Source organism: Varanus komodoensis, unplaced genomic scaffold (genome assembly GCF_004798865.1).
Source record: "Varanus komodoensis strain SLA01 unplaced genomic scaffold, ASM479886v1 scaffold201, whole genome shotgun sequence".
Lineage (NCBI taxonomy): Eukaryota > Metazoa > Chordata > Lepidosauria > Squamata > Varanidae > Varanus > Varanus komodoensis.
In genome coordinates, this window is record NW_025335571.1 from 72,556 (window position 1) to 97,278 (window position 24,723).

The 24,723-nt window shown below is 58.2% G+C and overlaps 2 protein-coding genes across 5 annotated transcripts; both read left to right on the forward strand.

Annotated features, from left to right (window-relative positions):
• Nucleotides 1–8,913: 8,913 nt before the first annotated feature.
• CCDC9 (coiled-coil domain containing 9) lies at nt 8,914–18,335 on the forward strand. Of its 4 annotated transcripts, none has more exons than XM_044429740.1 (14): nt 8,914–9,030; nt 9,158–9,262; nt 9,459–9,611; nt 9,752–10,006; nt 10,098–10,181; nt 10,354–10,530; nt 11,599–11,801; nt 11,986–12,032; nt 12,301–12,424; nt 12,570–12,657; nt 13,400–13,793; nt 14,066–14,218; nt 14,347–14,411; nt 17,805–18,335. In XM_044429740.1, the coding sequence occupies exons 1-14, from the start codon at nt 9,028–9,030 to the stop codon at nt 17,820–17,822; spliced, it is 1,869 nt and encodes a 622-aa protein (XP_044285675.1). In that variant the 5' UTR covers nt 8,914–9,027; the 3' UTR covers nt 17,823–18,335. The 4 variants fall into 4 exon arrangements, with proteins under 4 accessions (XP_044285675.1, XP_044285676.1, XP_044285677.1 ...); XM_044429741.1 differs by having other exon boundaries at nt 11,602–11,801; XM_044429742.1 differs by having other exon boundaries at nt 10,354–10,488; nt 11,602–11,801.
• Nucleotides 18,336–21,784: 3,449 nt separating this feature from the next.
• LOC123023255 (C5a anaphylatoxin chemotactic receptor 1-like) lies at nt 21,785–24,513 on the forward strand. Its single transcript, XM_044429730.1, has 2 exons — nt 21,785–21,810; nt 22,734–24,513. The coding sequence occupies exon 2, from the start codon at nt 22,753–22,755 to the stop codon at nt 23,818–23,820; it is 1,068 nt and encodes a 355-aa protein (XP_044285665.1). The 5' UTR covers nt 21,785–21,810; nt 22,734–22,752; the 3' UTR covers nt 23,821–24,513.
• Nucleotides 24,514–24,723: the final 210 nt, after the last annotated feature.

The following is a 24,723-nucleotide window of genomic DNA, read 5'->3' on the forward strand; positions in this document are numbered from 1 at the left end:
GGCGCGCGCCAGCCGCGTGCGGGCCGGAGCGTGAGCGCTGCTCGCGGTCCGCTGTGCGGGCAGCGCTCCCAGGAGCCCCGCTGCGCGCCGCCCGCGCGCCAGGGCAGGCGAGGCGGGGCCGCTCCCGCGCGCTTGTGTGCCGTTCGCTCCGGCTGCTTCTGAGCCGGGCCCCCCGCGGAGGGCGGCCGGGCAAGGCATCCTGGCGGATCGTGACTCCCACGGCCTGCGCTGCGGAGTGGCTGAGAAGAGATCCTGGCCCTCCTCCATGTGGCGGCCTTTCAAGCAGTTGAAAAGCGCTGCCTTCGCTCCTCTCATTCTTCTCGCAGCTCAATCTGCCCAGCTCTTTCCGTTTTTCCTCACAGGGCTTTGTTTCCAGTCCCTTGAGCATCTGTGTTGCCCTCCTCTGCACCTTTTCCAGGCTGCAGAGGGGAATCGGTACCGGCCCACTTGATTTGGAAGCGATACTTCTATTAAAGCCCCCCCAGTATAGCATTTACCTTTTTTGCAGCCACATCACATTGTTGACTCATATTCGGCCCGCGATCTATGACATTTCTAAGATCCTTCTCACTTGCAGTACTGTGGAGCCAAGTATCTCCAATCTTGGAACAAAGCGTTTGGTTTCTTTTTCCTAGGTGCAGAACTTGGCACTGTCCCTCTGGAGAGGCCTAGAGCAGTTGTGGGCTCTCCCACACTAGAGACATTCAGAAAGAAGCTGGGCGGCCATCTGAGTGGGATGGTGTAACATGGTGTCCTGCAACAGCCGGGGCTGGACCTGATGGCTTTCTTGATTCACTCTGATTCATTCTGTTGCTTCCAGCCCAGATAGTCCAGCCTATCAAGATCACTTTGAATTTTCTTTCTGTCATCCAGGGTATTAGTTTTTCCACTCAATTCTCTGTCATCTGCAAATTTGTGTGGCATTTTCTGCACCTCTTCATCCAAATCATTTATTAAAATGTTGAGTGCTGGGCCAGAACCAAGCCCTGCCGTAGCCCACTCATTACCCCTTCCCAGTCTGAAAAAGTACCATTGAAAAGCACTTTTTGAGTCCATTTCTGCAGCCAACTGTGAATTCGCCTGTGAGTTGTTCCATTTAACCCACTTTTAGCCAGTTTGCTGATCAGACTGTCATGGGGCACTTTGTTGAAAGCTTTGCCGATGTAAAAGCTACTCCAAAAGCACTCTCGAGAGGAACTAAGGTGGAGTAGACAGTACCACTAGAGCTCTTGCAAGCTGCAGAGACTGAATCGGTCCAAATCCTAATGAATATGCCAACAACCACGAAGGAACTAGAAATCCAGCATAAGGACATTTCCCAGGCTACCATGGCCAAAATTGTGCACACATGTTGCTGTGAACTTTTCGGAGAGCTTTGGCCACTGGGCTGCACAGAAATCAAACGAACAGCTGGGGACTGGAAGCCCATCTGTGAAAACATCAGCTGTCCCTGGGCGCCAGCCCTTGCGGGAGACGTCTGAGATGGATGTCCAGAGAGGATAACCTTGGGCAGAGGCCGATTCTGTACATGGAGCTACTAAGGGTTGGGCCACAGCTCTGGGGGTCTAGAGCGGCAGCCCCTGAGCCAGAGGCCCCAGCCGAGGGCAGGAGTGGGGCAGGTTCCACGCAGAGGGACTTGTCCTCCCCCAGAGGTTGGCCTGCTCCTGCCTGTGGCTGTTGGGGTTCTGGGTGCTGCCCAGCAGCTTGGGGCTGAAGGCTGTGCCTTGGGGGCCACAGGGAGAGCCACTCTTTCCCCTCCGAGGCAGGTTGGCCTCTGGGGCCAAAGAGGCAGCCCTTCCAAGCATCTCACCCCACCCCACCCACAGACAGGGACAGTGCAGTGGGCTGAGCTGTGGCAAGGAGTGATGGGCCCAAAGCATTACGATGCTACCAGCTTAGGTGACCAGAGGGAAATTCCCTGATCTCAGCCAGGGGCTTCCCCTCATCTCCACCTCCCCCCCCCAGCCATCCTGTCCCCGCTTTGCCCACTCAGCAGGCTGGCAGCGCCTACAAGATCCCAAAGCGAAGTTTTTTCCTCTGAGCAGCAAATAAATAAATAAAAGTTCCAGGAAAACATTTCATGCGCGAGTGAGCGAGTGAAGGAGAGCAGGAGCCCACCCCAAACAAGTGCTGTTGCTTTCACCCCCATTGCAGCAACAGCAGAAGCTGCAGTGTTTGGGTCCAGCCCCTCCAACCATCTCTTCCACTTCAGCAGCTGCAGCCAATCAGGACTCACCATCCCAGCAGGAAAAGCAACTGCCATGGAAACAGAGCATCACTGGCTGGGGGTGGGGGGAGGCGACCAGCAATGCCTTCACTGCCGCCGCCGCCTCCTTTGCGCCAAGCAAGTGCCCAGAAGGCTGGCGGGGGCACGTCTGGGGCACCTGGTCCTTGCAGTGCACCAGCCAGAGGAGGGAGGGCCCAGTGCATGGCGCTCCGTTGAAGCCGGCAAAGTACACGGGGGCTCAGCCTTCTTTTGATTTGCAGCAGGTGCTGGGACAGAGGCTGACTTGGAAACAAGACCTAGCTCCCCACTGTGCAGGATGGGCAAGATGTGGGTACCCTTCACATGCCCAGAGGTCTCAGGTCTTTATTAGCCTCCCATAGTGCCTGGAAGTAAACATGGTGAAACTGAAGCTGCTGGAGGCAGGAGTGATTACACTGGTGGCACCGGAGCTGTCGTACAGCAGGCACGTCATGAGAAGGCAAGGCTCACCGGAGAAGACGATCACGCTGTGAAAAGTGGAGGAAGAAGAGAGGAAGGCCCACTAAGAGAAGGATCTGCCCCAAGGGAAGCCACAGCCTCGAATTGCCCAGCCCTGGGCACCCGGCATTGGTGGGACATTTCGGAGGGCCTTCACTCACTCATGGGGTTGCCCTATGTCAGCCCCAGCAGTGGCGACAGGGCTAGTCTGGGGCTGGCACTCCGAACTGAGAGCCAGGGAAGCCCCCATGAGGACGGAGCGCAGTCCTTGCGGCTGGGAAGAGGCTGCTCGGCTCACTGGGGTGCAGGACAGGGCTCGGCAGGGCCCCGCTGGTGCCTCCTCGAAGGTTGAGAAGCCTCTGCCGGAACCCCCGGAGGGAAGGCAGCACCTGCTGCGCAGTGGACAGTCCTGCACAAGATAGGCCAAGAGGGCTCGGGATCCGAGGAGGGAAGCTTCTGCTACTGCTCCCTCTTCCTAGCCCAGCTCCTGCTTATCCTTGGTCTTGACATGGAAAAGGAAGGACAGGAGCCAGCGTAGCCAGTTCCTCGAACTGCCTTTGGTTGCCGCGCTCCTCGTTTCTCTAGGGAAGGGCTCCTCGTGTGGAGGGCTGCCCGCTGCCTTACGTCCAAGGGCCATCTGCTCTGCATCCTGCTTCCCACGTGGCCACTTGGACACCTCCAGGAGTGCTCCACAGGGCATGCAGCAGCACGGCCAGCATCTGGAAGTCCAAGCCTCAGGACCCAGGGCTTGTGAGCGCCAGTGCAGTAAGCTCTCACGGCCACCCAAATGGCAAACGCAGTTCAGGGTCGGCAAGCGTAAAGTGATGCACTTCACCCCTCGAGTGTGAGCTGAAAGGATCGAGGCGTTGTGGTGGGCAGTTCGATTAGATGCCAACCCAGTGTGTGGCCGGGCAGAAGGCATCCTTAGAAGAGGAACTGAAAATTGAACTGCCAAGATCCTACTCCCCTTATATGAATCTTTTGTGCCACAAGTAGGGTATTGTGTACAGGCCTGACCACTGAACCTAAAAAGGGGCATTGTAGAGTTGGGGCAGAAAGGGACATCTGGAATGATCGGGGGGGGGGGGGGCAATTGCCCTGTAAGGAAAGGTGAGGAGGGGGAGAGAGGAGAGAGGGGTGCAGAATCATGCCTGGGTGGAGAAAGTGGAGGGGGGACTTCTCTCTGGCCCCCATAGTGCTGTTGTCGTTATGCGCTGTTGCCTCCGACTATGACTTAAGGCGCTATGAATGAAAGTGCTCCAGGAGGCCCCATCCATGGCCGCTCTTCTCAGCTCCTGTGAATTCAAGGCTTCCTTTATGGAGCCATTCCATCTCATATTTTGTCTTCAGTTTCTTTTGCTGCCTTCAGCTTTGCCCAGCATTGTTGTTTTCTCCTGTGAGCCTTGCCTTCTCATGATGTGTCCAAAATATGACAGCTTTAGTTTTGCCAGTTTTGCTTCCAGGGAAAGTTCTGGCCTGGTTTGATCTGGGACCCACTTGTTCGTCTCTCTGTTAGTCTGGGGTATTTAGAAAGTGCTCCTCCATGTTTTGAATGCTTCAATTTTCTTCTTGACAACCCTCTTCACTGCCCAGCTTTCATACCCACACGCACTGACTGGGAATGTGATGGTGTGGATGATCTTGGCTTTGGCTTCCAGTGAAGCATCCTTACTTTTGACGACCTCTTCCAGTTCCTTCATGTAGTCTTTCCCAGTTTCACTCTTCTTCAAACTTCTTGGCTGCGAGCTCCCTTTGAGCCGACGACTGAGTCAAGGTGTACAAAATCGCCCACCGCCTTGGTTTCTGCATTGCTGCCGGTGAGGTGCTGTGGTTCGCCTGCAGTCGTGATGCTTGCTTTCCTAATGTTCAGCTGCAGCTTCACTTTCACCGACAGTTGCTTCAAGCCATCGCTACTTTCTGCCACGTGATTCCACCACGGTGCTTCTTACACTATTGATGTGGCCTCTGCCAATGTTCACTCGCATACAGTTCTGTGTACAGAGGAGAGAGGGGGTAAAATGCAGCCTCGTCTGATGCCTGTGCCTTTAGGAAACCATTCTGTTTCTCCTTGTTCTAACAGTGGATTCTTGTCCACAATGCCAGTTACGCATCAGAACAATCAAGCGCTGAGGACACCCGTTTCTTTCAGGACCATCCACAGCTTCTCGTGATCCACAGTCAAAGGCTTTGCTGTAGTCTATAAAGCATAGACTGACCTTCTGTAATCCTTTGTTGAATTCCAGTAGCCAAAGTGTATTTGCAATCTGATCTTAAATGCCTCTTTCTTGCCAGAATCTAGCTTGCATTTCTTGCTCCATACAGGGAAAAGATCTTTGTTGCAATGTAATACTAAAATCCAAAGGGAGCATCGCATGAAACTGACTGGTGGGCAATTCTGGACAGAGGAAAGGAAGTTCTTCACACAGTTCTGTGTGAAGGGGTGATGGCCTTTGTGCAGACTCTGGGGGAGAAGGAAGACTATCCCCGTTAGTTCTGCAGCTCCTCTCCACAGCCTTCAGTACCATCAACCATGGTCTTCTTCTGGAACACCTGGCTGGCTTGGGGCTGGAAGGCACTGCTACGTCCTTCCTGCAGGGGTGATGTCAGAAAGGTGCTTCCAGGGAATTTCTGCTTGATGCGGAGGCTCACACTGCCCCCCTCCCCCCCCATGCAATTTAGCATACACAGAAGTCCCTGGGAAGAGTTGCCTCGAGTCTGGGGCTTTGGTCCACCAATATCTAAGGACACCCTACTCTGTGACTGGGTTTGCATGACCCTGGAGGAGAAATATGGTGCACTGGCTTATAGTCCCTCTGCAAGGGCTGGCTGTCCACTGCCTCATCAGCATAATTTGCCGATTGTGGGTTGCTGTGATGCCCAAGCCTGGGAGCAGAGATGGCCGGAAAGGTCCACAAACCGCCCTGAAACCCGTGGCTGATTCTAGGGTTGCCAGGTGATGTGTGAGTCACCCCAGCCAGCCGCCATTACTGGTTTGGATGTCATGTCAACCTGTGCCCCCTGATCTCATTCACTTGTTTGTGACTTGCACATGTGGGGAAGGAAGACAAGCCACAGTCAGTCTCTTTCTAGCCACAAGGATATAAACCTGCCCACTCTCTCTTCCCTAAACAAGTCTAAGGCAGCTGCTCTGGTTCTCCTGTAGGCAAACATCTGGCCAGGCTGAGGTCCACCTGGGCGCTCAAGGAGTGGGGCTTTGGCCTGTGCCAGGCAAGGTCACTCCCCCCTTGCAGCCAGTCCTTGCGCTTGGGGGCCTTTGTGCAGGTGAGGCCACCTGACCAGCTATGCTCCTTCGTGCAAGAACAGAGGAAAACGAGTGGGGCAACGCAGGCCTCCGTCTTCGACGTTTTTCTTAATGATTTGAATGAGGAAGTACAGGGAACGCTTGTCAGATTCGCAGACGACAGAGAATTGGGTGGAAGACAGAAATAAAATTCAAAGTCATCTCAATAGCTTGAGCTGCATTAGTACCAGGGTAGCTTCCGGATCATGTGGGTACTGATTCTCCTCTGTTCAGCACTAGTTGGGCCCCATCTTCAGTATTGTGTTCATTTCTGGGCACCGTTGTTTAAGAAAGGTGCAGGCAGGCTGGAAAAGGTTCAGATGAGGGCAGCAAGGATGATCAGGGCACTGGAAACAAAGCCCATGAGGGCAAATAGAAAGAGCTGGACAAGTTTAGCCTTGAGAAGAGAAGGCGGAGGGAAATCGTGTTTTTCAAATACTAGAAAGGCTGCCACACAGGAGCGAGCCAGGGTCTTTTCTCAGTCATTCCACAGTGCAGAACATGGAAAAACAGGCTCGAGTTACAGGAAGCCAGATTCTGGGCAGACATCAGGAAAAGCTTCCTGACTGTTAGAGCAGTACAGCGATGGAACCTGTTGCTTTATTATTCAGATTGTATCCTGCTCTAATAGTCCCACAGGTTTCTCTAAGCGGTGGACAACGTATTGCCTAGGAATGTTGTAGGTTCTCCCATGCTGGCAGCCTTTGAGAGGCAGTAGGGCTGGAGTTCTGCTCGGAGCAGGGAGTTCGGCTCGAGGGCCTTCCTGGCCCCTTCCTACTTTACTGTTCTATGATTCTACGATCACTTTCTAATATTGCAGGGTTTTTCTTCAAAGTTCTGTCATTTCTAATCTCTTCTGAATCATTCTTCTGTAAACTGTTTCCACCCTCTTTTTATATTATCCTCGTCAGATAGTATGTTTCTCTATTTGTCTAGGTTTGAATTTTCCTTTGATTTCTTGGATCTCCTGGAAGCACTACTGCTATTTGTTCTTCACCTTTCTCCAGTGGGTCATAAAGTGCCTTCCACGATGGGGAAGGTCTTATCTTCTGGTACAGAATCATAGTAGAGTTGGGAGTAGCCAGAGGGCCATCGGGTCAACCCCCAGCGCAGTGCAGGGCACTGAGTTAAACCATCCCTCTCAGATGGCCTGCACCTGGTATTATCCCTTGTTTCATTTTGGATTGTTTCAAAGGTTTCTCAAGGTAAGAAAATTCAGAAGTGGAGTAGCACCTTCTTCTGTGGAGTACTAACCTGAGGTGGGTTGATCATCACTGCCACTGTCTGTGATTGATCCTCTGCCGGTGCCACCTGCAACTACTGCTGCTGCCCACGAGCTGACTTTCACAGAGTTTCTCTGGCCCCATCAGAGAAACCTTTTTTGTTTGCTGATGTGTCTGTTGTTCCTGAAGAGGATGGATGCATCTTAGTTTGGTGTTGTGGCCCTAACCAGTCTGCAGTGTTTGGAAACCGTGCCTGCCCCCGAGTCTTACAGGGCCAGTTGCAGAAAGCTGGCGATTGCCTTGTGGGAAGTTTCACCGGCTCCCTCTCTGGATGCAATTCTGAGTGCTTATTATGACCTGCACAGCCCCAGGTGACATGGGGTCACTCCGTCTGAAAGGCACAAGGACAGCGTTCGCCTTGAGGAGTGTCTGGTTCTGAGATCCTTCCAAGGAAATGTTTGCTGAACTAGGCTTTCAGCTGAAGAGGCCTGTTTATCCCTTCTCAATTAACGCGGCTACATTACAGTTGTATAACACATTCCTTTTGACAGAACGGAGAGGCATGACTCAGTGACTGACAGCCAAGTGCCACACTCTGCAGAGCTGCACGAGGGAAGGTGAGGACCTGGGTGCTGCCCAGGCAGGGGCCATTCCCACAGCGCTCCTGCAGAAGTCCCAGCAGACGGGCTCCTGCAGCCCACCCCGGGGCATCTGCCACACGGGGCTGGTGGCTGCCTCGTCTCCGGGCCGGCCTGGCCTGCTTGCCAGTGGACACTGCCACCTAGTGCAGCTTGAGGGCAACAGCAGGCAGCGCGGAGCCCCGGATCTCCTTCCGCACCTGGCCAAGCCACGGCTCTCCGAAATGTTGGCCTTGAGTTGCTGAAGGCTGTGAAGAAGAGGATCTTTGGAGGGCATTCGTGCATAAGGTCGCCCTAAGCTGAAGAAGACCTGAAAGCGCGTCGCGACACAAGCAAGACTTTGGCCTAACCCCCACCCCCACCCCGGGCATTGCTGAAAAGCCTGCCGAGAGCTGCAGGCCAGCACATCCGCGCAATGGCAACAGGTCGCCCACCCTGACGGGAGTTCCGCGCTGCGCGGTCGTCCCTCCAGGGTAGGGGCGTCGTACCCATCGGGGCGCCCCTCGCGGCGCGCGGGCCTCCGGAGGGCTGGCCCCCGCGCTGCAGAAGCCCCCGAACAGGCCGGCCCCGTGGCGGCTGCCGCGAAGGAGGCGCCTGCTCCGCTCCGAGAGGGCGCTGGCGGCGCGTCTCCCGCGCAGTCCGAGCCCCGCGCGCGGCCTGCGGGTCCCGCCAGCCCCGGAAGGGCACTTGCTCGCCCGCGGAGCGGTCGTGCTCGCCGCAGCGCGACAGGCGTCTCGGGCTGCCGAGCCCCCGGCCACGAGCCGCCTCCGGCCGGAGGGCGCAGGGGCAGCGGCACGTGAGTGCCCCGCGGCCCGCGCCCGGAGGCCGCGAGCATCGCCGCGGGGAGGCCTCGGGAGTGCGGGCCGGGCCGGGCCGGGCCGTTTGCCGGGGATTCGGCCGCGGAGGCCCCCTCGAGTCCGGCCGCGGCGGCTCCCGCGGCGGCCCCGGCGCAGAGCAGGGCGCGCGCCCAGAGGCCCTCCCCGCCGCTGAGGAAGCGGAAGCGGCGCCCACGTGGCGGCCGGGCGGGGCGGAACCGTTCCTGGGGCGGGGGTGGGACGACGCGAGCTCGGGCGCTGGGGCCGCGGGCCGCCAGGCCGAGAGTCGGGCGCCCTCCAGCTGCTGCTGCACTCGGGCCGCGCTGCGCGTGTGCCCTCGCCGAGGATGGTGCGGGCGGCGGGGGCGGCGGCGGGAGCGGGGCGGCCGGCGGCGCGGGACGGGACGGGACGGGACGGGAGGCTCCGGGGCGGCGGGGCTCGCGGCGCCGCTGCCCTGACCGCCCTTCTCCCCGCAGTCCGCTTCGCTGGACCTCAAGTCGAAGGAGGAGAAGGACGCGGAGCTGGACAAGCGCATCGAGGCGCTGCGGCTGAAGAACCAGGCGCTCATCAGGCGCTACCAGGTGCGCGCGGCGGCGGCAAGCCGCGGCCGGTCCCTCGCCCCCCTCCGGGGCAGCCTCCGTGCTGGCGGGCGGCGCGGGGCGCAGAGGCTGCCTGCGAGGGGAGCGCGGGGAACGCGCGGCAAGCGCGGTGGGGCCGGCGGGGGCTCCCGGGGCCCGACCGCGCCCCAGCCTGTGCTTCCCCTTTGCTGCGCCGCAGGAGATTGAGGAGGACCGCAAGAAGGCCGAGCAGGAGGGCATTGCGGTGACCGGAGCCCGGAGGCCGCGCTCCACCGAGGGGGAGGCGCCGGAGAGGCGCCGGGGTGTGCCGGATGCTCCCACACTCACGGTGCAGGTCGTGCTTTCCCCGCAGGTGAGGCTCGGGGCTGACGCTGGGGGGAGGGGCTGCTCGTGACCTCCGTTTGGCGTGGGGCGGCGGGGGCAGGGCTGGCTGGGGCAGTAGGGGAGGCCACCCTCCGGTCCATCCTGCTCCTTGTGGTATCTCTTCTCCAGGAAAAGCGCGTGGTCAGCAGCGAGAGGAAACCCCCTGCCCCTCGCAAGAACCCCCACAGCGCCTCTAGCCCCCGTGCGGGGACATACCTGGGCCATTGCGCCCCGCGAGCAGAGGGCCCCCCTGAGCAGCCCGGCTGGGACGGGGCAGGCAGAGATGGCCCAGGAGCTGGCAAGCGAGGCAGTGGGGGGCGCAGCCAGAGGCCCCAGGGGCGGGGAGGCCCCGCAGGAGACGCTGGGCCTGACCGAAGATCCAAGGTGAGGAGCGGGGCAGGGGCTGCCGCTCTGGGGCATGCCTGCCCTGGAGGGCGGGAGGGGGGCTTCCCGTAACCATCCCTCTCCCCTTCAGGAGCGGGAAGAGCGTCGCCGTCAAAACATTGAGAAAATGAACGAGGAGATGCAGCAGATTGCAGCCTATGAGCGCAGCCAGCGGGTGAGTTCCAGCCACGTGGGAGGGGGCCCGGGCCTGCTGAGTGCTCTGCTGGGTGGGTGGGAGCTGCTGTGGTTTCCCGGCCTGGGCCACACGGGATGCAAAGGCAGCCCGCCCTGCGTCCTCCGTGGTCCCCCTAGCCCGGGCTGCATCCGCAGATGTCTTTGCTCTGCAGGATGGACTTCAGGAGAAGAATCCCGTCCGCAACTTCCTGGATGACCCGCGACGCAGCGGTCCCTTTGCAGAGTCAGACCGGCGGGAGGGGAGCCGGCGCCACATTCGCAACTGGGGAGGACCAGATTTCGACAAGGTCAAGACCAGCATTGAGCGGGGCAAGGAGTGGTTCCCCCCGGTATGTGTGCATTCGCCTGTGTGGCGGGCAGCGCACAGATGGGGGGGGGGACTTGGTTGGGGCCACACTTCAGCGAGAGAGTGGCATGTGTGCGGCAGGACATCGTTAGCAGGTTGATTTGCAGCCAGTGGGGGGGGGCCATCCTCAGCGAGGGCTTCTCAGTGTCCAAGGAGCACACTGCAGGACTCAAGCCTGGGACTTGTACTCTTCTATGATGTGTACAGATATTGTAGTTGGGGGGGTGGTATCAGATTCGCAGATGACACAGAACTGAGTGGGAGAACAAAACAACATTCCAGATAATTCGTATAGGTCAGAAAGCTAAAATATTTATTTATTTATTTAAAGTTTTTATATGCCATCCCTATTGCTATACAGCCTCAGGATGGCTCACAACATAAATAAATAAAACAAATAGAATAACATTTACAATTACAATTTACAATAATAACACACTCTACATTCCTCCATTTAGAAAACAAATCAGACACACAAGGAATAAGATGGGGGAGTATTTGGCCTGCTGGTGGCCCATGCAAAAAAGGAGCTTGAATTGCGGCCCGTCACAAACTGAATAGGAACCCACAGGGTGCCATGGCTGCAAAGAGGAAAATTCTGTTTTTCCCAAATCATCAGGAGAGATGCTTCTGAGTCTGGAGAAGTGACGGTGACAGAGGGTTCCACTTAGCACTCATCATTTCTGAGTTCGGTTCTGGGTTTCGCACTTGCAGGAAGATTCAGAAAAATTGGAGTGAGTTCAGAGAAGGGCAGTAGAGGTGATCAGGGAATTAGAAATTCGGTGCTATAAAGATAGAAGTAAGGGTGGGTATGTTCAGCCTTGAGAAAAAAATCCTGCAAGGGAGCTGAGGGCATTCCTCAGAACTGCAGTCCGCTGTCTGTCAGATGGCCTCAGCTGCCCCCCGCTGGAGCAAAATGGGCGTCTGTGCAGCCACCCCCCACCACTGGTACCCCTTTCATCCCACTTGCAGCTCTCCCCCCCATCACACCTGTGTCCCCCATGCGCTGCTCCTCCGCCCGGTAGCCAGCACATGCGACGCTTTCCCTCAGCAGGGCCGTGGAAGTGGCCGGCGCAGGGGAGCCGCAGGGGCAGCGGCTCTGGACATGACGCTCTCCATGACTGGCCGGGAACGGGCTGAATACATCCGCTGGAAGCAGGAGCGCGAGCAGATCGACCAGGAGCGGCTGGCGCGGCATCGCCAGCCCACGGGAGAATGGCGCCGCGAGTGGGATGCCGAGAAGGCGGAGGCGGAGTGCGTGTCGGGTTGGGGGTGGGCTTGTGGCCGTGGGGGCAGAGAGCTGGGGGCGGGTGGTGGCCCGCTTCTGGGCTGGCTTTCCCATTTGCGGGCACAGCCGAGGGCATCTGCTGGGGCCATTCTCCTGCGTGGGGAAGGCGTACTCACCGCTGCCGCTTCCTTTTCTCTCCCACTTTTCCAGGTTCAAGGAGGGCGACCCAGCAGGCGCCTCCCCAGCCTGCAGGCGAGGTGAGGACATTTGGGCACCCAAAACATGGGCCTGGGGCAGCTGTGGGCCTGGGGGAGGGGCCTGCCGGGCATTGCGCTCCCTCGCTGCACGAGGGTGGCGCGGCAGCTGCCTCGTGGCTCCGGCGTGCACTGTGTCCAGTGCATCGCTGGAAAGAAGAGGCCACGCCGGTTCAAGCAGTGGCTGGAGAGCAAACGAGGCCGGGCCCGTTTGGGCTGCCGTGTGGGCCTGTGGTTCACGAATCGTATTGGTCCCGTTCCTTCCACACAGACGAGTCTAAGCGGACCCCCAGGCGCCCAACGTTTGGAGAGTTCCTGCCTGAGCAGCAGCGTGGCCGGCGCAGGGGCGGCAGAGGCTGTGGGCGCCCGCGGGGTGGAGCCTCCAAGCCCTACAGGTGGGTGGCCCTGGTGAGCCTCCGCAGGGCATGTGCCGTGCCCGCATTTGGGGTGGGCTGTGGGGCTCCTGGGCCTGCCCGTTCCTTGCCTCATGCCCGGGCTCCGGGCTCCTGCGATGCTCACTGTGTCCGCCTTGCTCCGCAGTATGCACGACAATCGCTGGGAGAGGGAGGAGCCCGCGCCAGCCACAGCCCCCTCGGGGAAGAAGACGGACCTCGCCACCAAGCAGCAGGTGCGGCGGGCCGAGGGGGCGCCTGCTCTGGCTTCCTCCTCGACTTCTGGGTTTGCTGGTGTGGAATGAGGGGGGTCTTAGCACCGTTGGGCCACTGTGGCGCTGCCCCACCACGTTCTCTTCTTCCTGCGGCTTCATGGCTCACTGTTGTCAGACTGGCCACCGCTGCCTGGCAGGCGGCCGCCTGTGTGGGGGTGGGGTACTGCGCGGGGGGGGGGGAGGCTCCTTCCCTTGCACCTCCAGGCAGGTGCAGGTTCTTCCCCGGGGAGCTTTGGCGGGTGGTTGCAAGAGGGCGTCTGGCTTCGGAGGGCTTTTGTGGTTCGCTCAGCCCCAGCCCACGCAACTGGTGTGTGGGATTCACTTGCGTGGGATGTTGTGATGGGCACCAGTCCAAGTGGCTTTATGAGGGGACCAGACCGTTTCTGGAGATGGCGGCGAGTCCCGCTGGCTCTCTGCCTTCCTGGAGATGTACAGCAGTTGCTGGGGCACATGGGTGCGCGGGTGGGCTGCTGCTCGGCTTGGATCAGGTGGGCCCTGGCTGTGACCCGTGTCGAGGCCCTGGGGCCCGTGCTGCGTTTCTCGGCTCGCGCGTCCCTCGGCTGTGCTGCTCGCTTTCCGTGCTGTACCGCGGGCTGTGCTGTCCAGAGGTCCGCCTGTAGCAGCTGCGCATAAATGCTGCCACCACAGACCTCTCTCCTTCCCTCAGGTCCTCTTACCTGTTTTCTCCCTTCCCATCCCACAGGTGGAACCTGTCTTACCCCACACAGGGCCAGCAGAGGATGAGGAAGAGGAGGAAGACCAGTGGGAAGATGTCAGTGGGGGGGAGGAAGAGGAAGAGGAGGAGGAAGCAGCAGTGGCTGGAGGCAGCGACAGGAGTGAGGGCTCCTCTACAAGGAGCAGGACCGGCAGTGAGGAGCAGGACCCGGGGCGGAATGGGCACCTGTCCTCGGCCATGCCTCCCTCCCAGGGCGAGGCGCCAAGCCCAGAAGGGAACCCCGTGGCTCCCTCCTCACCGGCCGAGGGGTACCCGCGTGTCTCAGACTGGGGAGAGGAGATGGAGCTGAGCTCCCCGAGGGCAGAGGCTGCCCAGAGCCGCTTTCCTTTGATCGCGCAGGAGGAGCCTTCAACAAGGGCTGGTATGGAGCGCAACCCAGGCTGTGATGGGGGGGGGGGGGGGGGGGGGCGGGGCCGGGGGGGGGGGGGGGGGGGGGGGGGCAGGGGGCCAGGGCCTGGACGGTGGTCTTCACATGTGAGAGGTGGGGGCCAGAGCCTCGTCAGTTGCAGAGTCAGGCCCGGCCCGCTTGCCTCTGTTCTTCCCGCCAAGAGGCGGCACAGGGTGCGGGAGGGGGATGGGCTGCCCTCGCTGGCTGGTCTGGCTCAGGGTTATGGGGTCTCTCTTTCACTGCAGGGAGGAGCCTTCCAGACTCTCTGGCCAATCAAGGGTCCCCACTGGCGGCCTCGGCTGACGGGGAGGTGCCCCCTGCCCCCAGCGCCCCAGCGCCCGAGGCCGGCCAGGAGCTAGCAGCAGCGCAGGCCACAGAGAAGGACCTGCAAGAGCTCGGCAAGCCAGGGGCTGGGGTGGGGTGGGGTGGGGAAGGGGGTGGGTCGCCGGCCTGCATGGGTGGGTCGCCCTTCCTCTGGACCGCAGCCCTCCAGCGCTGAGGGACGGCCTCACTCCTGTCTTCCCAGGAACCGCAGTGGAGCCAGTGTCGGGACCCGTCCCCAGCCCGGAGGAAATCGCCGACGTCCAACGGGTGCGCCTCTCTCAGCTGCTGCCCACCTGTTGCCAGCAGCACTCCCGCTGCCGCTTCCGCTGACCCCAGGCTGCGCTTCCCCCTGCCTGCTGGGCTCCCGCATGCCCCCTGCCCACGCCTGCCCACCCTGCGCTTGCTGGCGCTGCCCTTCCTCTGCGTGTGCCTGCCGTCGGTCCTGCTGGCCGGGTCTGCGTGGCTGCCCCATTCCTGGAGGCGAGCACAGGCACCTCCTGCCCACTCAGCCTCATGCGTGGCCTGCCAGGAGGAGGGAGGCTGGAGACAAAGCTGTGCGGCACTGGGTGTGTCTGGAGGGGCCTCCAGGAATCTGGACTGGCAGAGGTGGAAGGCGCCAGGCACGCCTTCAGGTCCGAGCCCTGCTCCCTGCGGGACTCCTGGCTAAACCGTCGCTTGCGGAAAACGGTCCAGTCGCACCCCGATCCCCTTCCGTGTGGGAGAGCCGCCAGTTCGCTGGGCAAGGGGCTCCACCATTGCCCCGCTCTGGCAGCCAGGCCATCCTCCTGGATGTTGCACCTGAGTCGAACTTCCTGCAACTGGAGCCACTGCTCTGCATTCTGTAGAGCTGGAAGGGGCCCAGAAGGCCACCAGGTCCAGGCCCTGCTGGTGCAGGACACCACCTTGCACCCTCCCACTCAGAGGGCTGCCCCGTTTCTCCTTGAGTGCCTCCAGTGTGGGAGAGCCCCCCACCTCTCCAGGCAGCTGGTCCTGTTGTTGTGTTGCTCTGGCAGTGAGGAAGCTTTTCCTGATGTCCACCCTGAATCTGGGATGCTCGAGGAGAGAGCCCAGTACTCCTCTTGTGTCTTGTGTCCCTCAGGAGTGCTCCCTTGTCTCCTCACAGCCTCCTCTTCTTGAGGCTCAGTGGCCCAGCTCTTCTGGCCTCCACACAGGGCGTTGCTGCCAGTCCCCAGAACATTTTGGGCCTTTTCTGTGCAATGAGAAGTTTTGGACCTTTTATCTGGCCATCTTCCAAGGCTGGCTTACCGTGTGAAACGCTCTGCCCAGAAGCACCAGCTTCACCCAGGCAGACCCGCAAGTGTGCCACATGGGTGCAGCCCTGCTCTGGTGCCATTTGCATGAAATCCGCCCTTGCGGAGGGGGTCACTCACCCGCCCCATCCTCTTTAATGTGCAGTCTGTGTCCACAGATTTGGCTGCATCAGCTGACCAAGCAGCACGCATGTACTGTACCTTCTGAACTGGGTTGGGTGAGTGTGGGATTAAAAGCAAGGAGGGCTGCAAGCTGCGGGGAGGCTCCCCCAGGCCCACAGAGCCCCTTGGGCAGTCCTTGTCACTTCCTTACATGTGAAGTGAAATTTTCAGTGCTGCTGGTGATTCCTGCTCCCCCCACTCTGCAAGAGCGGCCCTTGTCTGCCTTGCCAAGATTTTATGTCTGAGTCACCTGCCAGAATTCCTAAAAACACTGGGCATGTTTGATCACCCAGGCATCAGACATGTCAATGATTCCGTACACAGGAGCTAATTTTTATTTCCCGTATTTTTACATCTTTTCGCTTTTTGCCAGGAAAGCTCGATGAGCCTGATGGGGCAGGGTGGCCACAGTGCTCCTTTCTCTCAACTCTTCGAGAGGGAGCCCTGCTCTTGCGGGTTGCGCTCGGCTGGGGCGGAGGAGGCACGGCACTCCTGGGGTGCGTGTCTTGCTGACAACCACAAAAAGAGCTCCTTTCAAAGGAGGGCTCTGCGGAGGCACTGGGGTGGGGCCGCCCCAGAGAAGGCATCTCCTAAGGCTGCTGAAGCAGCCAGCTGTGAGGGGGCAGGGAGTTGCCGGGTCATCCCAGTATCTGGCAGCAAGTGCCGGAGAGTTTGCTCCTGCCACTTGTTTTAGTTCTGTGCTTCAGAAAGCGCTCCTTTAAGCCCCACAAAGTGTCAGTGGAGAGCCAGCCTAGCACCGGGTGGATTGGGGGGGGCTGCCCAGCCCCAGCAACAGCCCTGCCTGTTGGAGCTCAGCATCCCTCCATAGTGAAGCACCTACGGGGTCCCGAGCGTTCCCCACGGCCCCTGCAGGCGGACTAGGGTCTTGGTCACAGCCAGACTGGACCTAGGCCTCTCCCGGTCCGAGATGATGCGCCGCCCGGGCGTGGCTGGCCCTCGGGGGGGGGTGCTTCGTCCTCCGCCTCCCGGAGAGCTGGCCCTTCCCCGGCCGGCCACGAGGCGGCGCCCCGTGCCCGCACGGCCTCGGGCTGCGCCGCTCCGCCTCGCCTGTGCGTCCCGGGCTTGTCCGTTCGGGGTGCGCGGGAGGGTTCCTGGGGTGGGGGGGGGGGGGGGGGGGGGTTCCCGGGGCGGGGGGGGGGCTCATCTGTCCTTGGGCCCGCCGGCCCCTTCCTTGCGCAGGTGAGCGCTGGCATGAGCAAGGCGCACGCCGAGGGGTCTGCGCTCGCGCTCGGAGGGCTGCGCTGCTGCTCCAGCGGAGACGAAAGGGTTAAGACGCGCCTGGCCGGGAGCAGGAAGGCGTGGGAAGAGGCTGCCCCCCTCCTGCCTCTGTCATGGGGGCGCTGCCGGCTAATGGCCCTGTCTGCTCCCCTTCTCCGGCACCGCCCCCCCCCCCGATTTTGCCTCACAGATTTAGGTGCTCGTGAGGTGTTCCTATTCACCCCGTTTCCATGCTGCCCGTAGCTGGAGCTCCTTGGGCAGTTCAGAGCATTGATGCGCCCGTCCGCGTTGCAAGCGGGCCCGCCCCGCTCAGCCCCGCTTCCAAGGCTGGGCAGGGTCAGGCGCTTCGAGCCGCACGGAAGCCCCGGGCTGAGTGGCGGTGGAAGCACCGGGTGGGCTGCTCTACATGTTTGCTCTACCAGGAATTCCCGAGGTGATGCATAATATTCTCCAGGGGTTCAGAACATTTTATGTAGGTAGTTGCCACTCATTCTTTGAGGGTTTTTTAAATACTGGAGAGTATTGCATAATTTGAAACTTCCTCAAATCAAGAGCTGCCACTAAGGCTAAAATACTTGAACTTTGAAGTCAGGGTTCCGAATGACTTAAGTGTTTAAAGCATTTTTGCTCTGCTTTCCCATTGAAAAGGCTCTGGGACCAGTCCGTTTCTAAGATCCTTTAAAAAAGGGCGAGCTGGGAGGGCAGCTGAGGCCAGGAGGCGCCCCCAAAAGGAGGAGCAGCAGAAAGAATCGGCCAGAGAATCCCAGTTACCACCCACTGGGCCGGAGTGGTGGATCTTTTGTGCTGTTCTGACTGACTGGGCCTCTCCTGTGGGCCGGGGCAGGAAAGGGCCTTGGCGGCTGCTGAGGTGCTTCCAACCCATCCCCACCCTGAGAGCTTGGCCTGTGGAGCTTCAATAACAGTAGCACATCCTCTGGGAGCCATCTTCTGGTTGGTGATCCTCTTTTTCTTTCCTCTGCCCCACCAGGAGCACCTGGAAGCCTGACGCAGAGAGAGCAGTCTCCTGGCAGGCAGCCACCTCCCCGGGGGATGATGGGAGTGGCACCCCTCTTCTTCGATCTGGTGGACAGAGTTGTGACCCACTTTCTGCAGGAAATCACTTGTGCCGCAGTCCAGAGGAATTCCACCCGCCGCCACCACGACTGCCAAGCTGGAGCCTCAGAGCCACCCTGCAGCGCTCGCTCCGTGTGCCCCCGTGCACCATGGCCCCTGCTGGAAGGACTGCTTGCTTCCTGGGGCAGGGGCCCTGCTTTTGTCCTGGCCTTGCCCCTGCCTGTCTCTCCAGCTCCTTATCAGCCTCCCCTGCCCCCCATGCACTGTTTGCTGGGCAGTCCAAGAAAGGGGGAATCAGGAGGCCCTACATGGGATCAGGCCGGGCTGGCGCTTACTGTTCCCCTTCCCTGCCTCACCAGCCCTGTGGGAGAGGGCAGTGCCCGGGTGGGGCTGTTCCACATTGGGCCCCCATGAAAGGATTTCTTACAATAAAGGCTTGAAAGCATCCAGCTGCTCTTATGCTCTTGAATGCCAGGACTGGGCAGAGAGGCCGAAGGGGCTGCCTTCTGTAGTGGCAAAGCTGAGAAAGGGCTGCCCTTTCTGCAGCTTACGGGGCCTTGGTCCTTTGCTCCCCGAAGGCCTTGGCCGAAGTGCTGCTTGTGAAAGTAGGCTGGGGGCTGCTGGGGGGGGAGGGTGTGGGGGGAGAGTTGTAGCTTGGCCTGAGCTGTGACTAGGAACAGAAATGGCAGCATCTGGCAGCAGAAGAGACCACCAGGCCCACCCACTCCTGTGCTTGGTGCACTGATCCAGCTTAAAGCATCCTGGCGGATCTCTGCTTGAGGGCCAGCGTCAATGGAGGCGCCTTCACTGCCTTGACTGCCCCCTCCCCCCAGGTGCCTCCTGGCAAAAGCCATGCTGAACGGCTCTGGAAGGCACTTGACCTGCTGCGGCAGCTGCACGGGGATTGCCAGGGAGCCTGCAAGCTGCCCCCAACCGCAGGGTGCCAGCAGTGTCCCCAGCAAGGGTGTCCCGGCAAGGCCGGCGGCATGGCTTGCCCCGCCACCGTGACGGAGCCCAGGCCGTCCTGGGCACAACCCCCACTGCAGTCGTAATCCTACTCGGGTAAACCCAGTGGGCCCTTTAGGCTGGTGGGCAAGAATGCCTGGAGGCCACTTGCCTTCCAAGTGCCTCTCCTCCTGCCATGGAAGGCCCCTGAGGCAGACCTCCCCTGGCTGTCCTGACCCACCAGGACTCCAGCTCAAACCCAGGGGAACCCTCGCACACTGCCCAGCGGGTCCCTGCGTCTTGCTGGCCCTGGAGAGAGCCTGCACCCGCCCTCCTCTGGCCTCGCTGGCTTTCCATGGGCCGTGGCTGCCGACGGCCTTGCGCTGCCTCCAGGGAGCCCCGAGAGATGCCCTGCCTGGTACTTCGTCCTAGCCCATAAATAGGCTTGATGATGTAAGACAAGATCAGGGAAGCCAAATTACCCTTTTCATTGGAAAGAGAAACATATTTTCAAACGTGTTGAAAGTTACAAAACAAAGCACTGAGTTTTTGGAAATACTTGCCAGATATAAGTAAAGAAATACTGCCTAGAACAGAAAGAGGTTAAGGTATTACAGTCACCTTGAGTGTATTTACCCTACTCCATAATCTCATTTGTCAGCTTGTTCAAACAGCCCAGTCATTTGAGATGCATCTTTGGGGATGAGTATTCCCAAGTAAGTAAAGAAATTGGGCATAAAATGAATTGGCCACTAAAATGGGCATCTCCAATCAACACCGGTGCAGACTTTGAACAAATAATTGAAGAAGCAGTCAATTAACTGAAATCCTCATAATTGGCATCAAAGCTGGATCAGATAACTTGTGTTTTGAAAGAAACAGCAAAAGATTATTGGCATAAATACTAGGTTTAAACTAAAGAATTCTGCACAAACCTGTGAATACAGCATTCTGTTGAATAGCTTGTGTCCAGGGTTCCAAACAGAGAGCACTATCAACAGGGAAATGGACATCCGGTCTGACACCATGCCCAAGTCAAAGGAAATCAGATGAATGACCATTAATCCTAACTCCTGGGCTAGAACATAAAAATGTGACTCATTTCTGACCCATTTATTCAGAAAAGCCCACATTTCTCAGTGTAGGTAAAATAACTGACCCCATTTTGAGGTTAGAAGCCTTCTGTGCATCTAGAGAAACATAGCAGCTGAAGCTCCTCTCTCTGTTGAGCACAATCAAATCAAGCAGGCTGATAATTCCTGCTTGCTCACTCTATTTTGATAAATCCTATTTCATCTGATTGGATTAATGCTGCAATAATATTGTGCAATCCATCAGCCAAGATAGTCATCAATATTTTCATGTCAGTGCTGATTAATGAAATGGACTGACAATTAGCACAATTGCTGCAATCCTTTCCAGGCTTAGCAACCCCAGTGATGCAGGTGCCACCACAGGGGGAATTGTGGAAATCAGGAAGCTCTGGATCTCAAAAGCTGGAGAACCCTTGATCCCATTCAAGTGGGACTCCGGGAGGTGGGGTGGTCCGAAAGGAGGGATTTCAGTGCAGTGACAGAAACCCAAATCCGTGAGACCCTACAGGGGTAATCTGGGCAGAAAGGGAAACTGAGGCCCCACTGCCTTTGAGCCTGGCGGTTCCTCAGAGCTCACATTAATGATGTTTTGTGATTTTTTGCATGCTCAGAGGTGTCAAAAGAGACCCCCTTTGTGAGAGTCTCGTTGGGGAAGGTCAGCATGAGGAAGGCAGGCATGCCCTGCGCCAATATTTTGCCACTTCTGCTATACAAGAGCTAAACATTGGGAGCTGTTACCTCCCAGAGAAGTCTGGAGCTTTTGGCACCTTCTGATGGGCTGCGCCTCCTGATAAGGCCATGCCATTGGACGTGGCAAAAGTCTTCACTTCAGCTGCATGTTGCTTTTTAAAAAGTGTGCTTATCGGAGGCATAGCCAAGGACTTCACCCCGTCTAAAGGTGTTACCAGCCTTGCACATGGCGGCATAAGCTAACTGCTTATGTTGATTTCAACATCCTGTAGCTGGGCACATTGTAGGTCCTCAGTCGCTGGTGTTGGGAAAATTCAGGTAAATCCTGGTAGAAAAAATGTTGCTTATATGTTCCTTTGTAGTATAAAATCAAACCTGCACCTCTTTCTCACAAAGCAGCAGAATCCCAAGCCAGGTCGCTGTTTAGTGCTGCTGTTGCTTTAGGAAGATGGGATCCTTAGCTGGACTGAGAAGCCACCGGAGGCTGACTTGATCAGTGGGGAAATACCTGTGTTCTCATCAGCTGCAGAAAAACTGAAACACGGGTGCCCACTTGTTTCCGAATGGACCCACCTAAGCACCTGGTCCCACAGAGGCAAGTCCTGCTAGTTGGCAAACCAGTTTTCCTGAATGGTTCCACGATCAGACATATTTGCCTGTTTAACAGACACAGAGTCCGATTCAAACTGCAAGGAATGTACTGAATTTATATGTCAATAAAGCAATTTTCCATACTATTGCTACCAGTATTTCTGAATGGTTTAGAACATTATGTCATGCCTAAAGACATCAAGATGCTCTTGTACCAACATTGTCTGGAAACTTAACACCCTGTATCGGTGTATGTGACTAGCAGGTTATAAAAGTGTCTGTACATGGCTGTGGTTGAGTTTGCCTCTACCCAGTAATATATTATCATTAGTGACTGCAGGTCCCAGGGTACCGATCAATAAAGCCACAGAGGTTCAAATGCTTGATTTTTCCCATGGGCCCAAGTGTGTGTTTCCTTGCAGATTGAAAACTGAGATGTTGCCACGGGCAGGCAAGCTAAGCGTTTTTGCATGCTTTGTCCATATTTTGCCCATCAGTGGTTACATTCAGGGAGCCTCTGTTTCCTCTTTCTGCCAACTTAAAAGCCTTAACAAGCACTCTGATTTCGCAGAGGAACTTACGAGACGCTTGCTCCACAGGGTGAGTGACTACAGTGTGCTCTGCATGCAAGGCATGGGGCGGGGTGGGGTGGGGTGGGGTGGGGTGGAGGGGCTCTCCCAGTGCCAGTCTGCCCTGTGCCTTTGACCGGCTGGCAGGGCCCCGAGACGGGCAGCCCCCATGCCACACGCAGGAAGCCTTTCGGTGGGCATCTGGGGATGGAGGAGATGGGCATGCTGGACATGTGCAGGCGGAGGGGGAAAGCAAGCACATGCGTGCACTGCCTGGGCCCCCTGATGCATCCCTGTGCGCATGGGGACCCCCCCCAGACGGGTGCCCTGCACCAGCAGAAGGGTGGCCCCGATGGCCTGGCGGGCTTAGGTTGGGCTTGGGGCGGCGTGTGTCTGAGTGCAGCACCGTCCCTCCTTTGCTAGCCCAGCAGTTGCCCGGGGCCCCTCTCCTCCAGCCCTGCAGAGCAGCAACAAAAAGGGGCCCACAGGGGAAGGATCCAGGGGAAGGCCCAGGGCTGGATTCAGTGCTGTGCTTCAGCACACTGAGGGGACCATGCCTGGTTCACGCCCTGCCGCTGCCTACACGGTCACCGGCTCCCTTCTCCACAATGTGAGCTTCGTTGCGTTTGCCCCTACAGCGGGTGGCTCTGGGTGACCCTTTAAACTCGGCACTTGCTGGCAGCGGCGGCAGATTCCCCTCGCTGCATATGACCACCAGTCAGCGGGCAAGGGGGGGCAGCCCTTGTGATAAGAGCACCTCACCACGCCACCTCTCTGTGCTGTGCGAGTGTGGACTTGGCCCCATGGAAGGGGCGATGCAAGCACTCCCTTCCATGGGGTCAAGGCTAGACCCGGGCTAGCCTTGACCCCATGAGGCCAGGCTAGAGGTGGTGCAGGCTGCCCGTTTTGAGGCTGCTGTCCCCACTGACCCTTTCCCCTGCTGTTTTCTTACAGGATATTTGGAAGCTTTGGGATGGACTACACTATTGATGATGACTTTAATTACACCGACTACAAATTCGAAACTCCCCGTGAGGAGAAGGCTGGCCTGAGCCCAGTCATCTGGGCAGCCCTGGTCCTCTATGCCCTTGTGTTCCTTCTGGGCGTGCTGGGCAACGGGGCCGTCATCTGGGTGATGGCCTTCCAGATGCGGCGCACGGTGAACACAGTCTGGTTCCTCAACCTCGCCATGGCCGACCTTCTCTGCTGCCTGGCACTGCCTTTCCTGGGCGTGACTCTGGTCACGTACCCGCACTGGCCGCTGGGAAATGCTGCTTGCAAGCTTCTGTCCTCCCTCATCATCCTCAACATGTTTGCCAGCGTCATGGTGCTGATGCTCATCAGCATGGACCGCTGTGCCCTGGTGGTCAAGCCCGTGTGGTGCCAGAACCACCGCTCCCTGGGCCTGGCCTGGGCGCTGTGTGCCGTGGCCTGGGGCGCTGCCCTGCTGCTCATGGTGCCCACCTTCCTCACTCGCCAGACCAAGTCCTGGTCTTCCAACCAGATTACTTGCAGCGTCGATTATGCCATCCTGGGTGGCGCCTACCACAACATTGCAGCTGTCTCTGTGACTGTCATGCGCTTCCTCTTCGGCTTCCTGATCCCCTTTGTGGTCATCAGCCTCTCCTATGGGCTGCTGCTCTCCCGCGTGCACAGAAGCCGCTTCATGCACTCCCAGAAGCCCCTGAAGGTCACGCTGGTCGTGGTGCTGGGCTTCTTCATCTGCTGGATCCCCTACCATGTGAACGGCCTGATCCTTGCCTGCGAGAGCCCACTGAGCTCGCTCTACATGTCCGCACTCCAGGCCGAACCCCTCATTGTGGGCTTGGCCTACATCAACAGCTGCATCAATCCCATCATCTACGTCATCGCAGGCCAGGACTTCCAGGCCAAGATGCAGCGCTCGCTGAAGATCTTGCTGAGCAGCATCCTGAACGAGGAGTCCCCTCTCACGGGTTCCCTGGCGGAGGGCCAGTCCCAGGCCCCCTACACTACCACCGTGGACTGCAGCACCAGCACCAACACTGTCACCACCTTGTGAGAAGAGCACAGTTCCCGAGAGGGCCCACGCACACCTCCGGGCACGGGCAGCTTCGGCACATTTACAGTTGCGCGCATCTTCTCTTGAGACAGCAGCTCCTGATGCTTTTGCTGTGCAGCCACGCTGAGATCCCTCTGTGGACCTATAAGCTCACTTAGGGCACAGAATGGACAGATCTTGTCCCCCAGGGGACCCCTGATGTATCACCAAAAAACAAACAACCCCCCCCCCCCAGCAAATAGAGGTCACACGTTTTTATAATGTTTGCACATGCTTATGCCTTTATGGCTTTTCTATACTGCTTGGGTGCAATGTAACTCTTTCCAGTGTACTTTTTCTAATGTAAAGAGGTCAGACTAGATGGCCAGAGAGACCCCTTCTGACTCGCTCTGTTTCTATGTAACGCCGCCCAGCATCTAAGCTTGGGGGCTTCCAAATGAGAAGTCCCATGCGCACCCAGTGCAGGAAGCCAGGCCAAGCCGCAGAAGTTCCTCACACCCTGCATTTCATCTGGGGGGCTGTTTCCAGAAGTTGCACTGAAGTGGGGCAGGGCCCAAGGGGGCAGAGCAGGGTGGGAACTCAGCCCTGGATTCCCAGCAAAGAAGATGCTGGACTTTGGAGCCTTCCCTCCCACCCGCCCCCCCATGATGCTGGAAAGCCAGAGGATTGCACCCTTTGTGGATTAAAATCGAAATTAAGATTATATCAAATTAATTAATCTAAATTAATGCCCAAACTTTTGGGGTTTTCTGGTCAGCTCTGCTTTTGGGCACGAGCTATGCTGCTGACCATTTCTGCATGCAAAATAAACAGTTTAAGTCTCTACTGGGTGTTGCTTCCTTTTTCCTGATAACTGAAACCCTGGGGCAGCGGGGGGGGGGGGCGAGACCAAGAGCATTTTTG